The sequence below is a fragment of the Sipha flava genome, unplaced genomic scaffold (genome assembly GCF_003268045.1).
Source record: "Sipha flava isolate LNK unplaced genomic scaffold, YSA_version1 221_pilon_pilon, whole genome shotgun sequence".
In the NCBI taxonomy this organism is placed as follows: Eukaryota; Metazoa; Arthropoda; class Insecta; order Hemiptera; family Aphididae; genus Sipha; species Sipha flava.
In genome coordinates this window covers 225,033-244,156 of record NW_020272852.1, presented here as the reverse complement: position 1 = coordinate 244,156, position 19,124 = coordinate 225,033, and the positions used below count along the sequence as shown (strand labels likewise).

At 32.5% G+C, this 19,124-nt stretch overlaps 1 protein-coding gene across 1 annotated transcript in view; it reads right to left on the bottom strand.

Moving 5' to 3' along the window:
• The window catches only part of LOC112683176 (calbindin-32), an 81,153-nt gene that overhangs the window by 50,921 nt on the left and 11,108 nt on the right, over positions 1-19,124 (bottom strand). The window contains exon 2 of the mRNA XM_025554075.1: positions 14,593-14,784. Within this exon, the coding sequence (XP_025409860.1) occupies positions 14,593-14,776 (184 nt within the window). The 5' untranslated portion in view covers positions 14,777-14,784. The remainder of the gene's footprint in view (positions 1-14,592; positions 14,785-19,124) is intronic.

Here is a 19,124-nt window from a genome sequence, read left to right as displayed (position 1 = left end):
ATATATATTTTTTTTGTCTGTGTGTATATAACTGAACTCATCCTAAATAGCTTGAATGATTTTTATGTGCATTAAGTTGGTTTGCGAATGGCTTAGATTCACAATATGACCCGATGAAAAATGGTTTTTATTCGCACGAAACAGGTTTATTTGAACTATTTTTGATACATATAAATATATCTTACATATAAAAATGATATGTTCGACGTTTTGTCCTCAATGGACTTCGAAATGGACTTGGACTTGATTGATTTTGATTTGGTAAAGAGATAGAATATACCTTGGAAAAATATAGGTTACCTATTGTCACAAAAAAAGAAAGGAAACAATTCACCTGATATAGCTGATAAGGCCTGAACGGGCAGTTGTTGTTTTGTGATTGTTATTATTACGGAAAACCCGGAAAGGAACCCTATAGTTACATATGAACCTAGTACCTCAGTGTGTACCTAGAAAATGGTGAACGAGTCTATAGTATTAAAAATAATTTCCAAGAGCAACTATGTTCTCTTCAAAAATTACATTCACCGCGGTGAATTTGTGATAAATCTGTATGTTTATATATCGTGGTATTACACTTGGAACACAACAGTAAGATAATGGAAACGCCGAATTCAAAACAGCTCCTGTTCAGAATTGGCCAGGTACCAAATCTGAAGATGCCTTAGGTCGAGTTTACTCGATCTATGTTAGTATATGGAATGTTTCTTGTTTTGTAATGTTCTTACACTATGTGCGTGTGCCAACCTTTTTCGAAGATCTTAAAAAACTCAATAATCAAGAAGTTTTCGACATTTTGAGAAGTATGGGAAGCGAAAGGTTGTTAAAATATGACAATCGTTAAGATGTAACTCTGAAAGAGGCTGGATATTGTAGATAGGCACCAAATACGAGAGAGCTTTTCGCTGTATCAATAACGGTATGTGGACTTACGTATCCTTAACAACTCTAGGAAAATCATAAAATTGAAACGTATAAAAAAAAAAAAAAAAAAAACTGTACACGAAAATACTTAACCCATTTTTATAATATTATACTCCGTGTATGTGTGTGTGTATGTTTTGTACTTGAAAATGATAAAAACATTTATAAAACTAATTAAAAACCATCCGAGCGAAGTTGGGTAAATAAGCTAGTGCACCTTTATATTTATTATAAATATTTTGTTATCAATAAACATAACCATATGCTGGTAACTAAAGGATGGATACAAAAAGAGATGTGTGTTAAGCATGTTTAAAAACCTTGGGACCGTAAGTGAACAAATGAGTTCTAAACGAACGTTTTGTTTGATAATCTTCAGATCAATTCTGATTGTATTTAGTGGTAACCACGCATGCATCGTAATTATTCGAATTAGCATGTCGAAAAGATTAAAATTTCCATTCGAAATAATGTATGAAAATTGTCATAAACGAAAATCAACACGGAAACATGTTTATGTCCATAATAATGCTACGAGAGGGAAATATGTATCGCATGACTGCAGCCGCTACACGTTTGTTTGCCACACAGCTAACGTTGCATAATAAACGTTCATCTGTCGCGTTGTCTTTCACGAGAAATTACGCTGTGAACTCCATAGTATACCTGCCGGTGTTCCATGTGAAGTTTTAGACAAGTTTTATACATGTATGTGTTTTCTGTAAACTTTAGTCATGTGAAGTACGGGAGGGTCGTAATGAAATTATCCACCGATACCCGAATACAGTGGATTCCGCTTTATGTGGTCATGATGGGACCAGATCCGTTTGCCCGCACTTAGTGGTTGTGCATAATAACCGAAATCAGTTCAAAATACAAACATTTATAATATCAAAAAAAATAAATTTTGTTTTCGAACATGTTCACACAAATTGGATATGAAAAATAAATTACTACATTGTCAAGTGTCATCAAAAGGTGATTTCTTAATTAAAAAAAAAAAAAAAAAAAAAAACCCTGTTGTTACTTAATAATATTATATATGCTTATTGTGCTACATTGTATAGATTATGTATACCTAATTGAAAAATATAAAAATAAAAAATAAAAATTACTACATAAAAAACACCAAATAAAATTATTATTTGGACGTGGAAGGTGTACAAAACATAATTGTTCATTGTTTATGTTGTTTAGTGTGAATACATTTTTGATTGTCAGTTTGATTTTAATTGAATTTTTGTTTTGAAATATAAAGGTTGTGAAGTGCCTGGAGGAAGCAACTTTACTTGATTTAAAATCGCGATTTTTTCTTTTAGGGAAAGATCTTTTTGAGGCATAGTGTCACGTTGAAATTCACGTTAAAACTGAAATTATTGTTATCGAGTTACAGAACGTAAGTCGACTATCGCTTTATTACATCACTTTTTCTTTATCTAGTCAACAGAATCCCATTAATGTTTAAATGGTAATGATTTTTTTTTACTTTCGATAAACAAAATTTCATAGACACAATAAAACTCGATTATATCAATCATTTTTAAATACATATGTGTTTATGATTTAATAAATATTGTCCACATAAGTCGAAACGAGTGCCCATATTCTACGGAATTTTTTAACCTTGTTAGTATACATTGGATTTGGGATGAAATCATTTTGCCCGTATTAAGCAGAACCCACTATAGTTTGAAAATATAATCTATTTCGATTTTTAATGCAATTTATATTCAAACACCGCATTTCGGTCGTTTGTATTTGATCAACTGTAATAAATTGCACACCCACAGTTACGCCGTTTATAACACGGTTATTATTACTTTACATTTATTTCATAATTATATAAATTATATTACCGAGTCATTTAAATTTACCGTTTGAATGTCATAAATTATGATTCATAATCCATTTGTGTTTAAAAAGGTTAAAGATGTAATATCGTATAAAATAATATCGTATTTTTTCTTTTTTTTTTAACAAAAAAGTCAATCTAGCTTTTTAAATATTACCTTAATGAATTCCTCAGGAGTTTACTTTTTTATAATCAATAAAAAATGCTAATTATAACGCATATTGTTCACCATTGTTCCTTACTAATTTAATAACAATGTACGGTTAAACAATACTTAAATTATGATAATTGGTAATTTACCATTTTATCTAAGATAAATTTATATATATATATAATGTAAAGAAAAAATTCGATTCCTAGTATATAAAATATTATATTTATACTGAAAATGATTATATAATTGTTTTTCTTTAATAAATATACAATCCGATTAACTTTGATTAAAAAATGAAAGCAATATTAATATTATATTATATCGAGGTTTTCTGGACTACTTATTTTGTTAATTCATACCCGTCTAGAAAAAATATTTTTGTTATTATTTCTTATAATTATTAAAGTGAATAAATAATCGTGTTAATTTTTAATTTCGTTTGAACTTAATCACATTAAGATATAACCATAAAACTTAAACATTTGACTTAATAAGATGAACTTGGATTATAAATATAGATTGAAAGAGATAATGCATATAATACGACTTCATCTAAAATAGAAACAATATAATATGATTATTTCAATTATTTATAAAACAAACAATAAATATAATACGAATAGCAACCATGAACTAGATGTCGGTTATCCGAACGCATGAAATATTAATTGGCGTTCTCGTTTGACAATTGTACTTGTTTTGCGTAGACGTGGGTTTTCGTGAGAAACCACCGCTGTCAAATTGTTTTAAACCACTATTAACGACTTCTGGCGGGACAACATTTATTATTATTAATTATATTATTAATTATACTCCCCGAACGTGTGATAGTTCGACGGCGCACTGGGTAGGCAATTCTGCTACACGCAGGATATTATCACCACGTTGCGTCGGCAAGTAATATACTTATATAAAATTCGAGAACGATATAATTGAATGAAATAATTCCGTCCTTAGGCGGGAAAGAAAAATAAAATTTTTTAAGTTTATTTCATTTGGAAATAATTGCAATGTTCAAAGCAATTTAATTTCAAAACTTATCCGAATGGATATATTTTTCCTTTGTACATTGTGCGAGAATAATATAAATGTATATATTTATTTCGTTTTACAATTGTTTTCACTTTCCACAAATATCTCGAGAACTATCAGATTTCCATTAATACCACAGTTATATTATTTCTTTTTATGCACTCTATATTAAAAAGGTTTAATGCGATTTTATTTGTATTTTTATTTTTTATCAAAAAACATTAGCATTTGTGTTCGGGAAACGAACGTAATATATTGTACACCTTGAAAATATAAAAATAATATATATGTTCTCTTCATTTTGTACCTGTAGGAGACCATTAAAAATTAATTTAAATTTAAAAAAAATTCTGATCACGGTTATTTAAAAAAAAAAATTTATTTTATTATTACGTTGAAAAATTGTTAGTATTTGAGTAATTTTAATTCCGTTGTTGAATTAATAAAAATGGTGATGATAAATATTTTTAAAATAATTAGTTTTTTTTTTTAATTATGAGCGGTTTTTAAATATGAATACAAAAAAAGAAAAGAAAATTGTTCAGTTATGTACGCAGAAATAAAAAACCACCTTTGATTTATTTAAACATCCAAATACTTATAATATATTGTTTTCTGGAGTGTAGTTCAGTGAGCTAAAAAAAGAAAAAAAATATATCTGAAGTTAAGTTATTTACAGAGTTAAAAATACAACATTTAATCCAGTGTTTTGCTAGAAATTCATAAAAATATTTGACGGGCGAAAATCTTGACTTGTACTTAATCTAAATCTTAAACTTAATCTATTTGGTAAGACTACGCATTAACTATGATCTGCGTGTGTTGGAATAGGGTTTTTCGTCCGCTTTTCGAATCGTGCGAATTATTTAGTCTATGGTTTTAGAGAGAAAATAAAAAACAAAAATCGTTTGGTTACAATATTATTTATCAAAAACGTTTTACGCAGTATAACCGTGTTCTATACGACTTATCTTATTGATTCGTGAAATAATTTCACATACTAACACGTATAATTCAAACATGATTTATATAACTGCAATTGTTTTGCACAACTACTGTACTATAAGATTGGTATTACACTGAACGATATGGAATGCTATTCTGACCCTGTAGAGATTTATATGCTCTGTACGAACGCATTAAATCAGAGAAACGGGACCAATGTAGAACCATTCAATATGAATACGAATATGTAACGCATATAAGGAATGTGTAATTGATACCTATAATAAATAATGGTCAACTGTTGAATAATAGTCAATAGATATTATCAAAAATAAATATTACATAAAGTAACGTCCAAGTGTTGTACAATATATAATTATTATCATCAGCTCATCACACTGTTAACTTATTAACGACGAAAGAAATTAGGTTTTGAAATGTACATCGTTAAAGATGAAAAAAAAATCTAAGAAAAAAATTTTGATGCGGCACAGAAGTGCGCATTCTTAAGGAGTTGAATCCAAATAAACATTATGCCAGTGTTCGTACAGTGAGATGATGACTTTTTAACACAAATATATATAGATTTTATCCGACTATATTAAATGCGTTCATTCAGTTTCAACACTTATTCTGCTCATAGTAAATTCCCGTGATAAGTCCAATAAAAAGAAAATCATTAACAGCACAATAATGAATTAACCCTTGGGGTTAATTAATATTATTAATATTTTTGCTTTTAATTCTGAAACTTTTTACCGGATCGTTGAGACCAACGGGTTTCATAATCTACGAGGTTTTTTAATACAATCCGAGTCGTTATGGTTATTGATTTATTTCCGGTTACCATGTTTAATTACTAAGCAATAAAAATAAATTGTAAAATAAAAAGTTTACTTTTACATGCGACGACCGCCGGTGTACAGTGGTAAATCGTGTTATAAATCAAACCACACGTATAACCGTGAAAAACCAACTGATCGATGAATACTATTCTATGATTGTATAATATTATGCTGTACGGGCATGGAATATTGTTCACAAGTTTGGTTTGTGCTTACACTGCACACACACACTTATCATAGCAACAATATCTTAATAACCACGGTTTGCGTCATCGTGCGATGGTTTTTAAACGATTTTCGCGTTCAAAGGATTGATAGGTGAAACCCTCTGTTCAGCTTTTTTTTTTACTGTTTTTCTAGCCACTGTAATAAATCGCGACTGTTAAATCGACAATTATCTAAAAAAAAAAAAATGAATAAATCTCACGCCCTTTAAAACGACTGTGCCCTGAACAATAATTGTCCCATTTGCATTCGCCCACCGGATCCCTCCGCACAGGCTGAACTGCCGATGTGGTTTGCATGTCATGCGGTGAACAAAAGTTCTAAATAATATATTTCAGTCATCTGAGATCATATTTAACGCGTGGTTTGACATTAACACGCACATCGCCCGTGATTAGTTGATCCGTTCTACCACGCCCTTATAGCTGGTTTATATTTATAAAAATAAATTGAAAACGTATCTATTGCTATGATTATCGTGATTATTACTATTATTGTCAATGGTTTTTAGGATAGTGTTCCGCGCGTGATTGTACGGCATCATACCCGACACCACCCGTTGCGGGGATTTAGCGAATACTTATTGTAACTGCGGTACATATATTATATGCACGTTTACGGTCATTATAGATATCGAACAAACAGTATTTTGTTGGAAGTTTCAAAGAAACACGATTTATTCGAATCGTGATAAAATCGAAACAATATTTTTTTTTACCTTCTCCGTTAAAGAAAAAACGACTGCCATCGAATTATGTGCTTTGATGAACGAAAACATCTCAACGAGCAGTTTGTAAACATTTCCGTGCTCTGTAACGCGTTACATAAAATAATATTATTCGAAAAGAATTGAAATCCGGCTACTGAATATCGTTTGTTTGCTTTCTGAAAGTTAACATGAACGGATTGTGAAAAAAAAAAGAATATGGTAACTATATTATACTTTGATTAATAATCTGAGAAAATATTATCAATGAAAATATTACAATAGTATTATGGTATTGTTGATAATTTTATTAGAAAGAGTACATGCGGTTAACACAAAGACCCGGGTGAACATTATATATTAATTTATTATAATGTATACGATTCTATGAAAATAAACTTTGGTGGAAAACGATTAAAATAATATTATGTATGAGTGTGTGTTTGTGTGTGTGTGTGTGCCATAAAATGCATTTAAAGGAGATGGCGATCGCGTTTTTGGATTTCGCGTCTTGTTTATCGTTCTCATGTTCCCGAAATCTGAACCTCGTGGGGATTCTTCTGATTCTAACTCTCACGTACATGGTACACGGATATTTTCATAATACATTAAGTGGTTTTGAAAAAAACAAATTGAATTTCCTTATCCCTAGCTCCAAGCTTCTGTCTTTCGGCTTTATTTATTTACATTACAACGATCGCAGTGTTCTAACATTGAAGAATAACTGTTCCTTGTACGCTGTCCTCGTATATACTGTGCATTAGACAATATTATTATCTTTATTATTCATTATATTATTAATTTTATTATCTTCGCACGTTTTTAATATCTCTTTCGAACGTTAATATTTCGATTTCAGACAACACAGCGATGATAATACTACGATTAGTTTGTCGGAAACTTAATCCGAGCTGTCGTTTTCGGTAACGACGCACCGAGAGAGAAACAAAATATTCGACCAATGCGATCCGTCCACCAGTGGTTACAATGCAATAGATTATAATTTACTGTCATGGGAAAGTTACGGCGTGTACACTATTGTCTGTGTCGTTCGGATAGTGAATCCGAAATATATTTACGACATTGTCGAACGGGAAAACGCCGCGTTTCGATCGATGTACATTGCGCTCGTCCTGCTGTCCGCGGTGGCGTATGAGTCAATTCGAGCCGATCCTGTATCGATTCAACGGGTTTTTTCTGCGATGGGTCGCGTTCGAAGCACGGCATCACCATCAAACATCGTCGGTCAATAATTCATCACCGAAACCAAAGACGATCCGAATATAGTATCGCCGAATCGTGGTGTACGTACACCGGGAACAACATGTATTAAGACGTCACATTCGTCCGACGTTCGACTTAACTTAATTTATTCCAGTCAATGTGTTCCGCAATAGCGTTGCGGGTGATCGAATAATTCGAATACGCGCAGTGTCTTACTGTCGTCTTCTATCGTTAAATTCGAACGACGCGCAATAATTATCGTATCGTCTGCGACGGAAACGAAAACGCCATACGACATGCACAACCCTATTGAATCGGGTTCGTTTGCGATACGCGGACGTGCACGCGTGGTTATTTGCAGAAGCTGTTTTATTTTCACGTTGTTCCGCTATACGAAACCATTTCGTTTCTGCTGAGTATTGGATGGTTCAAATCGACCTTGTACTGCGGTCGAGAACATTTCGATTAAGAAACTGAATCGGTCACGATGCATCGCAATGGTTAAATGTCGCTTTGCGGTTCGCCGATTTTTTTTTTCTATTTTTTTTTTCGTGTAAATTTAAATTCGTTGTATAGGAAATTGAAATTCATAAAGTTTTCCCTTACAGTTCGCACGTGAAAATAAACATGCACGGAGTGCATAACTAAAAATGCTATTTGACAGACCTACAAATCGAATCGTGCGTACGGCGTCGAGTTATTCGATTATGAAAATAGACATGCAGATTCAACACTGACGTGCGTATAACATTTGATATTCAACACGGGACCATAATTACCAAGAGCTTTTTATATTTTTTGGGAGTTCAATTTAACGAGTTTTGTTTTATTTTTTCCCGAAATTATCTCCACTGGTTTAATTAATGTTTCCTTACCCGTCCAAAGTAACGTTTGTTCCGTATAATTTGTATCTCACTAACGTTTTATACGACAACTAATGCAGAAGTAGTCGAAGACTTTTAACTATTAAAACTGTTTCAAACTACTACTCGTGTACAAAACTCGGTGTTAACAATTTAACTAGCTGCAGATATCGGGAGTCATTAAACATTTCCTTTAACTACTTTTCCTCTAATTAAAACACATATACATACACACACACACAAACACACACACACACACACACACACACACACACACACACACACACACACACACACACACACACACACACACACACACACACACACACACACACACACATACACACACACACACACACATATATATATACACACATATATACCTGGTAATTAACGATTATATCATTCCTTGCCGTACGCACGTATTACTAATTATATCGATAGCGACAAATTATTATATGGAACTTAGAGGATGAAAATTTATTTTACCGTTGCAGTTGGGTGGTATAGTTCAGAAAATTTAAATACATCTCGAATTTATTTTGGGAGAATATTAGTGTAACAATATTCGCAACATAATTTCATCATTTTTTTTCATAACCAACAATATTATATTACGAGTATATATTAATCTCTTCCATAATAGACATATGAATGATATTTACTTTATTTTCAAATGATACTTCATAAATTTATTTTAAATCACTTAGAAATATTTTCAATTACACTATATGTAATATATTAAAGCAGTGTTTCCCAAACTTTTTATTTTTACCACCCACTTCCAAAAAAAAAAAATCCGATAGACGCCCCCTTAAAAAAAATATTGTTACAAAAGTTAATGCAAATTGTTGCAAAAAGTTAATACATAATGTATAGGTACAAATGAAAAAAAAAATATCTCAATGAGATGGATGTGGTTGATGTATAGCTAGAAGTTCATTGATATTAGGTTCGATTTCCGTAAGCAGCATTCATAAGTCCCCACGATTAGTTATTTGTAACCATAGTCTTTTTTTTTTTAGTGAGTTAATTGGTTACTGCACTAAATCCACGTTCAATCAAGTAGGATGATATATGTGCTATCAAAAATGTTTGTACAACAACCTACAATCCAGGATAAAGTATAGGTATCTGTTTTTGTAGCCAGAATACTTGTAACCTTCCTTGAACTTAAATTTTAATTCCTCATTTGTAGTTACTTTTATCAATTCTTCTAATACTGCAGAATCTATGGTTTATGTATTTGAAAAAGGATCCAAAACCCATTTGGATATGTCCATTTTAAGAATACCACCTTTTTGTAATGAACTATCCTTTAACTAAGCTTGTAACTTCCATTACCCCCCCTGGATAGCTTTAGCGCCCCAAGAGGGTAATATCGCCCACTTTGGGAAACGCTGTATTTAAAGTATCATCGTAATTATTAATCATTATTATTCAAATTTCTTCTTAGAGTAGGCAGATTATTGTGATCTGACAAGGTTAGAGTATTTTCCATTTCTCCTTTCAATTTAATTTTTTTTTTCTGTCCATTGAATCAATTATTTAACTGTAGCAATCGTATTGGTTTTATTTTTTAAAACAAAATATGTATAATTTATAAAACTAATAACAACAATTACTATTTATCATTCTAAAACTCTAGAGGTAATACGATTGATTAAATATACATAGAATTTATCAAGTAATTTATAAGTTGTTGTGTACCTACATGAATAATTTTCAAAAACGAATACAAATCATTGAAAATATAGCCTAAACAATAACAATAAACCGATTACTATTTATTATGATGTGAATGAAAATTAGTGTACTCTTCCTATTTAAATTGTTATAAATAGTATTGGTTCAATATTACTTGTGATTTTCAAGATGCTTGTAGCTCTTTTGAAATATTTTGAAACTTTTGAAACATCTTATCATTTTGAAAATCCACAGTGTATTTTCAAAAAGTACAGAAGGGATGAAAGTTATTTGAACACGGAAAAAAAAATAGAATAACTCGCAGAGAAACTCCAATAATTACAAAACATAAATACATTGATTTTTCCTGTTTATATATAGCCAATGCTCTTCAGATTCATGTCACAGAAATCACTATGAAAATAAGGGTTCAGGTGTACACAAGAGAACACAATCTTAGATATTAATTAACGTCGTAATCACGTAAAAGCTCAAAGTTTATGTTTATACATAAGTACATATATATATATATTAGTAACAAAACGACAATCGTACAAATATATTACAACAATGTAATATTTTAAGGAACAAACGTCAAAGGTGATGACGACTATTAAATACAATAGGATTGTCTGAAAAACGAGTAAAATTAATTATTACGACATTTGTAGGGTTTTGGATCCCTATAGGTTAGGGATGGCAAATCCATGGCACGCGAAAATTTTTACTATTATAAATTATATAATATAAATAATTAACTAAGCAATATTATTATAATTATTATTATTATTTACTAACTGATCCGACAGACGTTGTTTTGTCATATAAATTTTTTCTAGAGAATATTTTGCTAGAAAAAAAAACTAATATAATATAGGTGGGTAAGGATATGGTATATAAATGGAAGAGGTATGGAGTGCCGTGAACGGTGACGGAATATAAAAATGAAAATCATCAAACATATATTTTTTTAATAATTTATTAAAATTGATCCATTAAAATTATATATATCGCTAATTATGACAATATTAGTAAAAAAACAATATCAATCCCTTAATGCAACAGTGTGTACAATATTTTTTGTTATCCCCTCTTTCACCAACTCAAACAAATTGGATGGTTCGAGAGCACGCCACGTATAATTTTCCGTGTGAAAAACATAATGTGCTCAAATCTTAGCCACAGACAGACATCGTTTAGCATTGTGACTTATTGATAGTCATTGCAAATGCCAATCTAATTGGAAATTGAAGGCATTTAAATTGTATTGGCACTTGTGTGGTATAATAGAAATTCGTTGTAATAATATATTTTCACCTCGGAATTTGCCATTTAAAATGATGACTTCGATTACATTTTTCATTAATTGTTTAATGACTAATCGCATGCCGTTGCACAACCGTGGTGCGTTCGAATTACGAAGCAAAATAAACAGAGATCCAACCTTCAGTTGCAAATTATGCGGTGGCTTGCCTGGTAAATCCAATAAGTTTAAAAATTCTGTTGGACAATTTACAGCTTTAATAGCATCGCAAACTGTATCAATAGATTTGTATGATAGCAACTATCCTGATAACAAATGTTGTATCTTGAGATTCAATTCGTTAAAGTCCACATTTTCTGCTTCTAAAATTGCTCTTTCTGCCAGCCACTCATGACTTGTGTATTGCCTGTGTACATTGGGAAATATCTGGTCAATGAGAGTATCTTGCTAATCAATGATTGTGCAGAAATCGGTCGGTAATTTTATACATCCCGTTTCATCTGTAGTAACTTTCCCATCATTGATATTTAACAATTGTTTTGAGAATCTTCTGCACGCAATTGTTTTTGATTGAATCGCAAGTATCGAAATTGTTCGCTCTCTATTTTTACATACATGTCGACCATGAATTGTTGACAAAGCTATGACATCGTAGAATAACGTTGTCCTGATCGCGTCTAATTATCTATCGATATGCATAATAATTCTTCGAACTAACATTCTTGTTTGTTTTGGCACTTGTTGAGGGATCTTGTTGTTTAATATTTATGCAATACCCGTCATTAAATACAAAAAATAAAATTAATCGTTTTTAATAGTTTTTTTAATAGTTTTATTTAATAATTCATTTTCAATTGCGCAGTTATCGATCGGTTCAAAAGTTATTAAATTAAACTACAATTTATTAAACAATAGCACTTTTCCAAATTTTTTCCGTAAAAACCTTCTCCTTGCAATTACGAACAATTAAAAAAATTTGAGCCAAATCTAACCTAACCTAACCTGGGCCAGCTGTTCTCAATTGATGAAATTGTATACATTTTTGGCTCCATTTTTATATATATAGATTATATATTATTATTATTATTATTATGTACCTAAACTAACCTTCTTATACCAATACATTAATTATACAATCAAATTATAATATAACAAAATATAATATTTTTAATATTTTTTTCATGGCACGCTCTATAAAAAAAAAGAAAAAAAGGTAATTTAATTTTGGGCACGTAGTGTTCAAAAAGTTTACCATGCCTGTTATAAGTCGTAGTTATGTATCAAATGTATAGCACCGGTCATACACCGTGCATATATCTTTGTTGATTATCACATTACGTCGGGTTATATTGAATTATCGAATCGATGAAGTACACGCGAACGAGCAGCAGCAGCAGCAGCACGATATCAAAAAAAAAAAAAATATAAAATCTCGTTGATAACACTCATTTCGCTGTTCCCATACGCATCCTCGAGTCAAGTGCGACCATCGAGATACGACGCGAGAGATTGCCAATCGTTTGCCACCGCGACTCGGCGCTGCTGCGAGTGAACGGAAAAACCATCCGCAAACGTCGTACAATGACCACGACCATAAACAACGAAATTAATTCCAACAATAATAATGAAATAGCGGAACGCCGTAGCCAGCCGATGCGAAGGCGGTTGTCAAAACGAATTCGATGGTGGTGTTTTATTAAAAACTATCGGTCCGCTATAAATCAATATCAGCTCTACTCCGTCCACCCGTCGTAAACTTCACTGTCTCTGCACTGCAGCAGCGATCGCGGGGTTCCCGACACCATGTCCCTCTCTCTTTATCTCTCGATAAATATTTATATATAATAATTTACGGGCGTTTCTTCCCGTCGTTTGCCCGAGGATTACTATATTGTATATGTGCGTGCGTACGAGATAAAACGGACAATTTATTTCACCTGCTGCACACACCGTATATATTATTATGGGTAGCGGTTGCCAAAAAAAAAAAATAAAAAGTAAAAAAGTAAAATAAAAATAGTCATCCTCGCTGCAGATACGCGAGTAAAAGAAAACGCGCCAGCGCCGGATTTTGTGCACCGGTGAACGTGTAGCTCCAAGTCGTTCAGAGGTGGGTAACTGGCTAAATGCAACCGACGGACAAAAAACGAATAAAATGTCCATTTTGTTCATTGCATAAATCATATATTATTATGATCGATGACGGTTGACGGTCTTGTAATATTCATATTGTAATTATTTTGAAACCATTTCGTAGAACCAGAAAATATACTATTACGATACGATATATAGTTTCCCGTGCAACTCGTTGGTTATTATTATTTCGATCAGCTTTAGGTCTCCAATTAAAATTGCTTGCCGTCCCCGGCTCTAACCGGATAATTTTAGTTGGACCACCGCGCGCGATAATACCGTTCGGACGCGTGGAATATATTTATACAGACAAATGCCGAACACCATTACGTAGTGCTATGACCTTCGGGGAAAAAGCGGAAAATGTTATTTATAATGTATTCGAAGTAAACACGTAAAACAAACTTTTGTCTGGTCGCTAAAATTGATTACGGTTTACGTCGATTTTTGAGCCGAGCGTAAGTACACGTCAACGGTGCACGCGTATGCGCAGGCGTTTCATAACAGTGTAATGTATGGTATAGAGTTTTTCGGATAAAATGCCGTAAGAGTTTACACCATTTAAACGTTTTCCTTCGAATTATCATTCACTCCGTTACCGATGCCCCACCCCTTTCTATCCTAACCCATTCCGTTTACCGCGCCGCGTTTTTACAGCTCATTGCAAATGCACGTCGGCTCGGCGATATCGTTCGCGACGTCGTTAAATCCATCCGCGTACACGATTTTATGCACTCACCGTCTTTGTCGTAATGACTCCACACGTCCATGAATTGGTTTGCGGAGAGCTTTTTCAGCTCACGGCTGTGCGGGTCTCTGTACTGTTTCATGAAGTTTGTCGCTTTTTCTAAATTCAATTTTTTCGCAGCTGCCGCCGCGTCCAGCGCTGCCGCTGCCGATGAAGCTTCCGCAGAAAAACTCATTTTTTAAACTGCAACGCAACAAAAAAAAACAAATGAAACAATAATAAAATCCAAGTACACGCGTACGCCTGTTAAAAAAAATTATTATTAGCGCTGAGCACGATAAGATAAAACGAACCGAAAGAAAGAACGAAAAATCGCAACAACACCTTTTTTCGAGTGCTCGACATCACAAGCTCTCGCGCGGTTACAATAATATGTTTGTAAACGTTCGTATTACAGCACCTGCACGTATACACACGTTTATTACTGTTATTATATGGTCGTTGTACATACATTAAGTTCGTGCACGCACTGCGTTATACCGTCCAAGACCGTGTTTCGACCGTATTCGTATGTTTATGCATGCGCTATATTCCGCGATCGAAATGTGACCCGCGCATTCGATCAACGCATCTGTTACGTATAAATATGGTATAATCGTTTTTATTTCTGGTTGTTAATCCATGTCAATATAGTTGCATGTACCTCTATCGCTTTTCAGCGCGGCCGTTCGTAATCGCACCCGAACACACAAAATTAAATGGTCCGGCACTGTCGACTATCACGGGTATATACACTGCGGTAACGTGCACGGTTAACGAAATTCGGTCATGAATACGTGAGTCGTAATACTGTCGTCCGTATAACGGCACCTGCACACGTACGTACCTACGGTTATCATTAAATTCGTGTACAGTAACTGCACAATAAACTATTAAACCGTCTGGACTTCGAAAGAAATATATATATTATATATATTATATATTATATTATATATAGCCGTGTCCCGTTAGTCAATGCATACGTTATATTTAATAGGCCTTTATTTAAAATATATATATATATATATATATATATATATATATGTACTTATAGTTATTAAATTCGTAACAATACGGTTAGATACTTATCGACTGTGTTACGGACATACATAGATGTAGGTCCTTACGACTCTTACTACCTAGGAGGGACCACATATATCATAAATAATAGAAATCGGGAAATTATTATAAATAATGTAATATTCGTATAAACAGAAATGAATTATTAATTAAAATCAGAAGGTAACACAAACACATATTATATATGAACTGTATGGCTACATTCCAAAGTGTAATATTTAAAAAGCAATTAAAAAGAAGTACGACAAAATGTGGGAGATGTATGAATAGTAATATTAGCAAGGTCAGTAAAGTAATAAATATTATATTTATAATAATCAGGAACAACTTTTACACATTGTTGCACCATTGATTCCCATAAGATCTGAGTATATAAGGGGGTTGCTAACAGACCAATATTCAGATGTGTTTTAATCCGAGCTTAGCAAGCACCTTCACGCTAGTTAGATTAAAAATGTTTGTACATAGAAATAATTTTAGTTAATAAATGTTTTTGGACTTAGAATAATTTATCAATAAATAGTAAATATATAAAGTCTAGTAATTATTTAATAAATCTATCCTCTCACATCCACTCTTCAACGGTTGAACTGACAGCACGCAACAACAGTATCACTTTTTATCATCAGTTACCACACTCAATTACATGAAATGGATGGATATTTTCAACAGTTACGGGCACCATACGGCATATCATGTATGGTTAGGAATGAAATCGACCAACAAGATCGACCAGTTCAGCATGAATCGTACGATCTGCAGGGCTGATAGTGGAATTTTGGTACCCATTAACTTGTGATAACCGCTGTGCGATATGACAGTCAATTGTCGCGAGATTAGTCAAAATCGATAATTCGTCGGACATCCGTTAAATGTTTAACATACGCCGGTATACACAAAGGATTGTTTGAATCAGGTAGGCGCGCGAGTATAACGTTTATATGTTGTACATAATATTATTTTAACTTTAAACGTATTACTACGAAGGATAATTTAATGTAAAATGTTTACTTGGCCATATTTTTGTATTCGGTACATACTACGTCACATTTCACGTGTGTGTGTGTTGGGGCATGTATAATATACGAATAAAAATACTTTAAAAATATTTTATTGCGTTACGGAATTGGCGTACGATACGCAAAACATAAACCCTACACTGTGGCGTAGTAGTCCTTAACGGTTGTTATTTTTATTCTTATGATGGTTTACATCAATATATTTTGTTTTCTCGTAAAAATTCTGCCAATTTATTCATTTCCACTTTTTTATCTCCGTTTGTTTATCCTATTCGTGAGTATAAACTCACCGCTGAATAGCTTATCGACGTTGTCATGCGAATAACAATATTAAACACGTTCGGAATATGTACGCTCATACATTTATAAGTTAAAATGATAATCTTTATTCCAATTCAAGTGATCCTGAACTACGAATGATTAAACGTACCAAATGCCTGTGCGTTATAAATTAAATATAATTCGTAGTGTAAATATAACATTCGCATGAAAGGATACTACTTTTATGCTGGGTTAAAAACGATTCGTAGAACATAATAGATAAATTATATAAGACGGATTTTTCATTACGTAAAAGTCGCATAGTGACTTATCAAATAATGTTTAAAAAAAAAAATGTTACAGCTACACTAATGTTATTCACGTTTGTGAAACGTACAAATTATTAACTACCGGAGCCGTAATGAAGCAATACGATTTTGTTTTGTCTTATTATTGAGCGTTGCAGAGCAATAAATGTGAAATATTTAATTACATTTTAATTAGACTGGGTATACTGCAGTGTGCGTTTAATTTAATTTTGACCTCTATTACTTAAAATGTTACCTAAAAACCTCTTTTTAATTACTAAACTATACAGTCGCCACTTTTTATAACTTGATAAACATTATTTTTATTATAATTATAAAAATTTCCTTTTCATCATTTTGAAATTCGTAATTTATTGGACTAGGTTTTTATGAAAGAAAATATTTAGAAAGTCTACCAATTAAGTCAAACACTTGTTACAATTTGTTACAGTTAATATGATATATGACATGTTCGACGATTTGAGTTCGATGGACTCCGAATATGTTTAACCAATTTTGATTAAATTCGATACAGAGGTAGATTAGACTTCAGAGAAGAACAAAAGCTACCTTTTATCGCAAAAAAAGAAAAGGGAATCATCAGTACACCTGATAAAGTCCGAATGGACAGTTGTTGTTACGTTGTTGCTATAACAACCAAAAAAAACCTAAAATGCCACATTCCCGTGCACCTGAGTGTGCACCTAAAAACGGTGAACCTGTCTATTTTACTGAAAATAATTTCGTTTTAATTTATTCGTTCTACGTTTGAATATGCACCAGACATTAATTGTTCTGCGCGTTCTAAAATTGCTATCGGTAAAATGGACAAAGTATGCCATTTTTTGTCAGGCGTTGGGATTTAGCAATGAAATACACGACGCGTGTTGCGCACCAGGAAAAGTTTTACAATTACCTAACCTCTTCTCTCCTCGCCGAAACATTTACAGTCACTTCTTAATAGTCAATCCGACAATTGCGCAAAATAAGCGAATTCATTTCTTGCTTCCAAGTAACGTCATTTGGGACAACCAAAATTTATGACCTCACATCCGGTGGAGGTAATTTAGAAATCGTAAGATTGAGTCGTTGATACCAATGCCTATTGATGACCCAAAGTTTCTCCAAATCTATTTTATGGGCAGTTGTGAATAACACGTGACAACTTGGTGCCAGTATAATTTTATCGGAGAAGTTGAAGAGAAATCAGTTGTGGGGATGTAGGAAGATTTTGTAGAAAATCGTAATCAACTCTTTCGTTTGTTTAAAAGAATGTCACACACACACATTTATAAAATGACAAACATAAAGATAAGCATTTATTTTCTCGGGTAACATTGGGTAATTCAAATAATATATATATGTCTGTATATTCAATATACACTACGTTGATACAAAATGAAACGTCATTAAGAACGCAATCGTACAAAAGTCAACAAAATAAATATAAATTTTCTGCATTAGATGACTTGAAAATACAAATCCATAGTGTTTTAAATAATTGTTGACGCACCTAATCAAGCTAGTATACATAATATGTATATAATAATATACATTATATAATATATATTACATATATATTTGAAAAAAAGTTAGTTAGTTAAAATGTAACGTTACTGATGTTTTCATTTCGACCTCGTTCGAGAACTTTCAATGTGCAATCGGACGATAAATTTACTAACGAAAGTGTGTTTATTCATTCATTTGGTTTCGGGCCGTAGATCAACAGTGCTATATTATTTTATTCTTGCGTGTGAGCTTTTAAAACAATTTTTGTAACGCTCTATACCGATATTATGTACGCGTGTGTATGTACTCGTATATTTGTGCGTGCGTGTGTGCGAAACAGCGCCTGGCGACTTACACTCAACGTTTA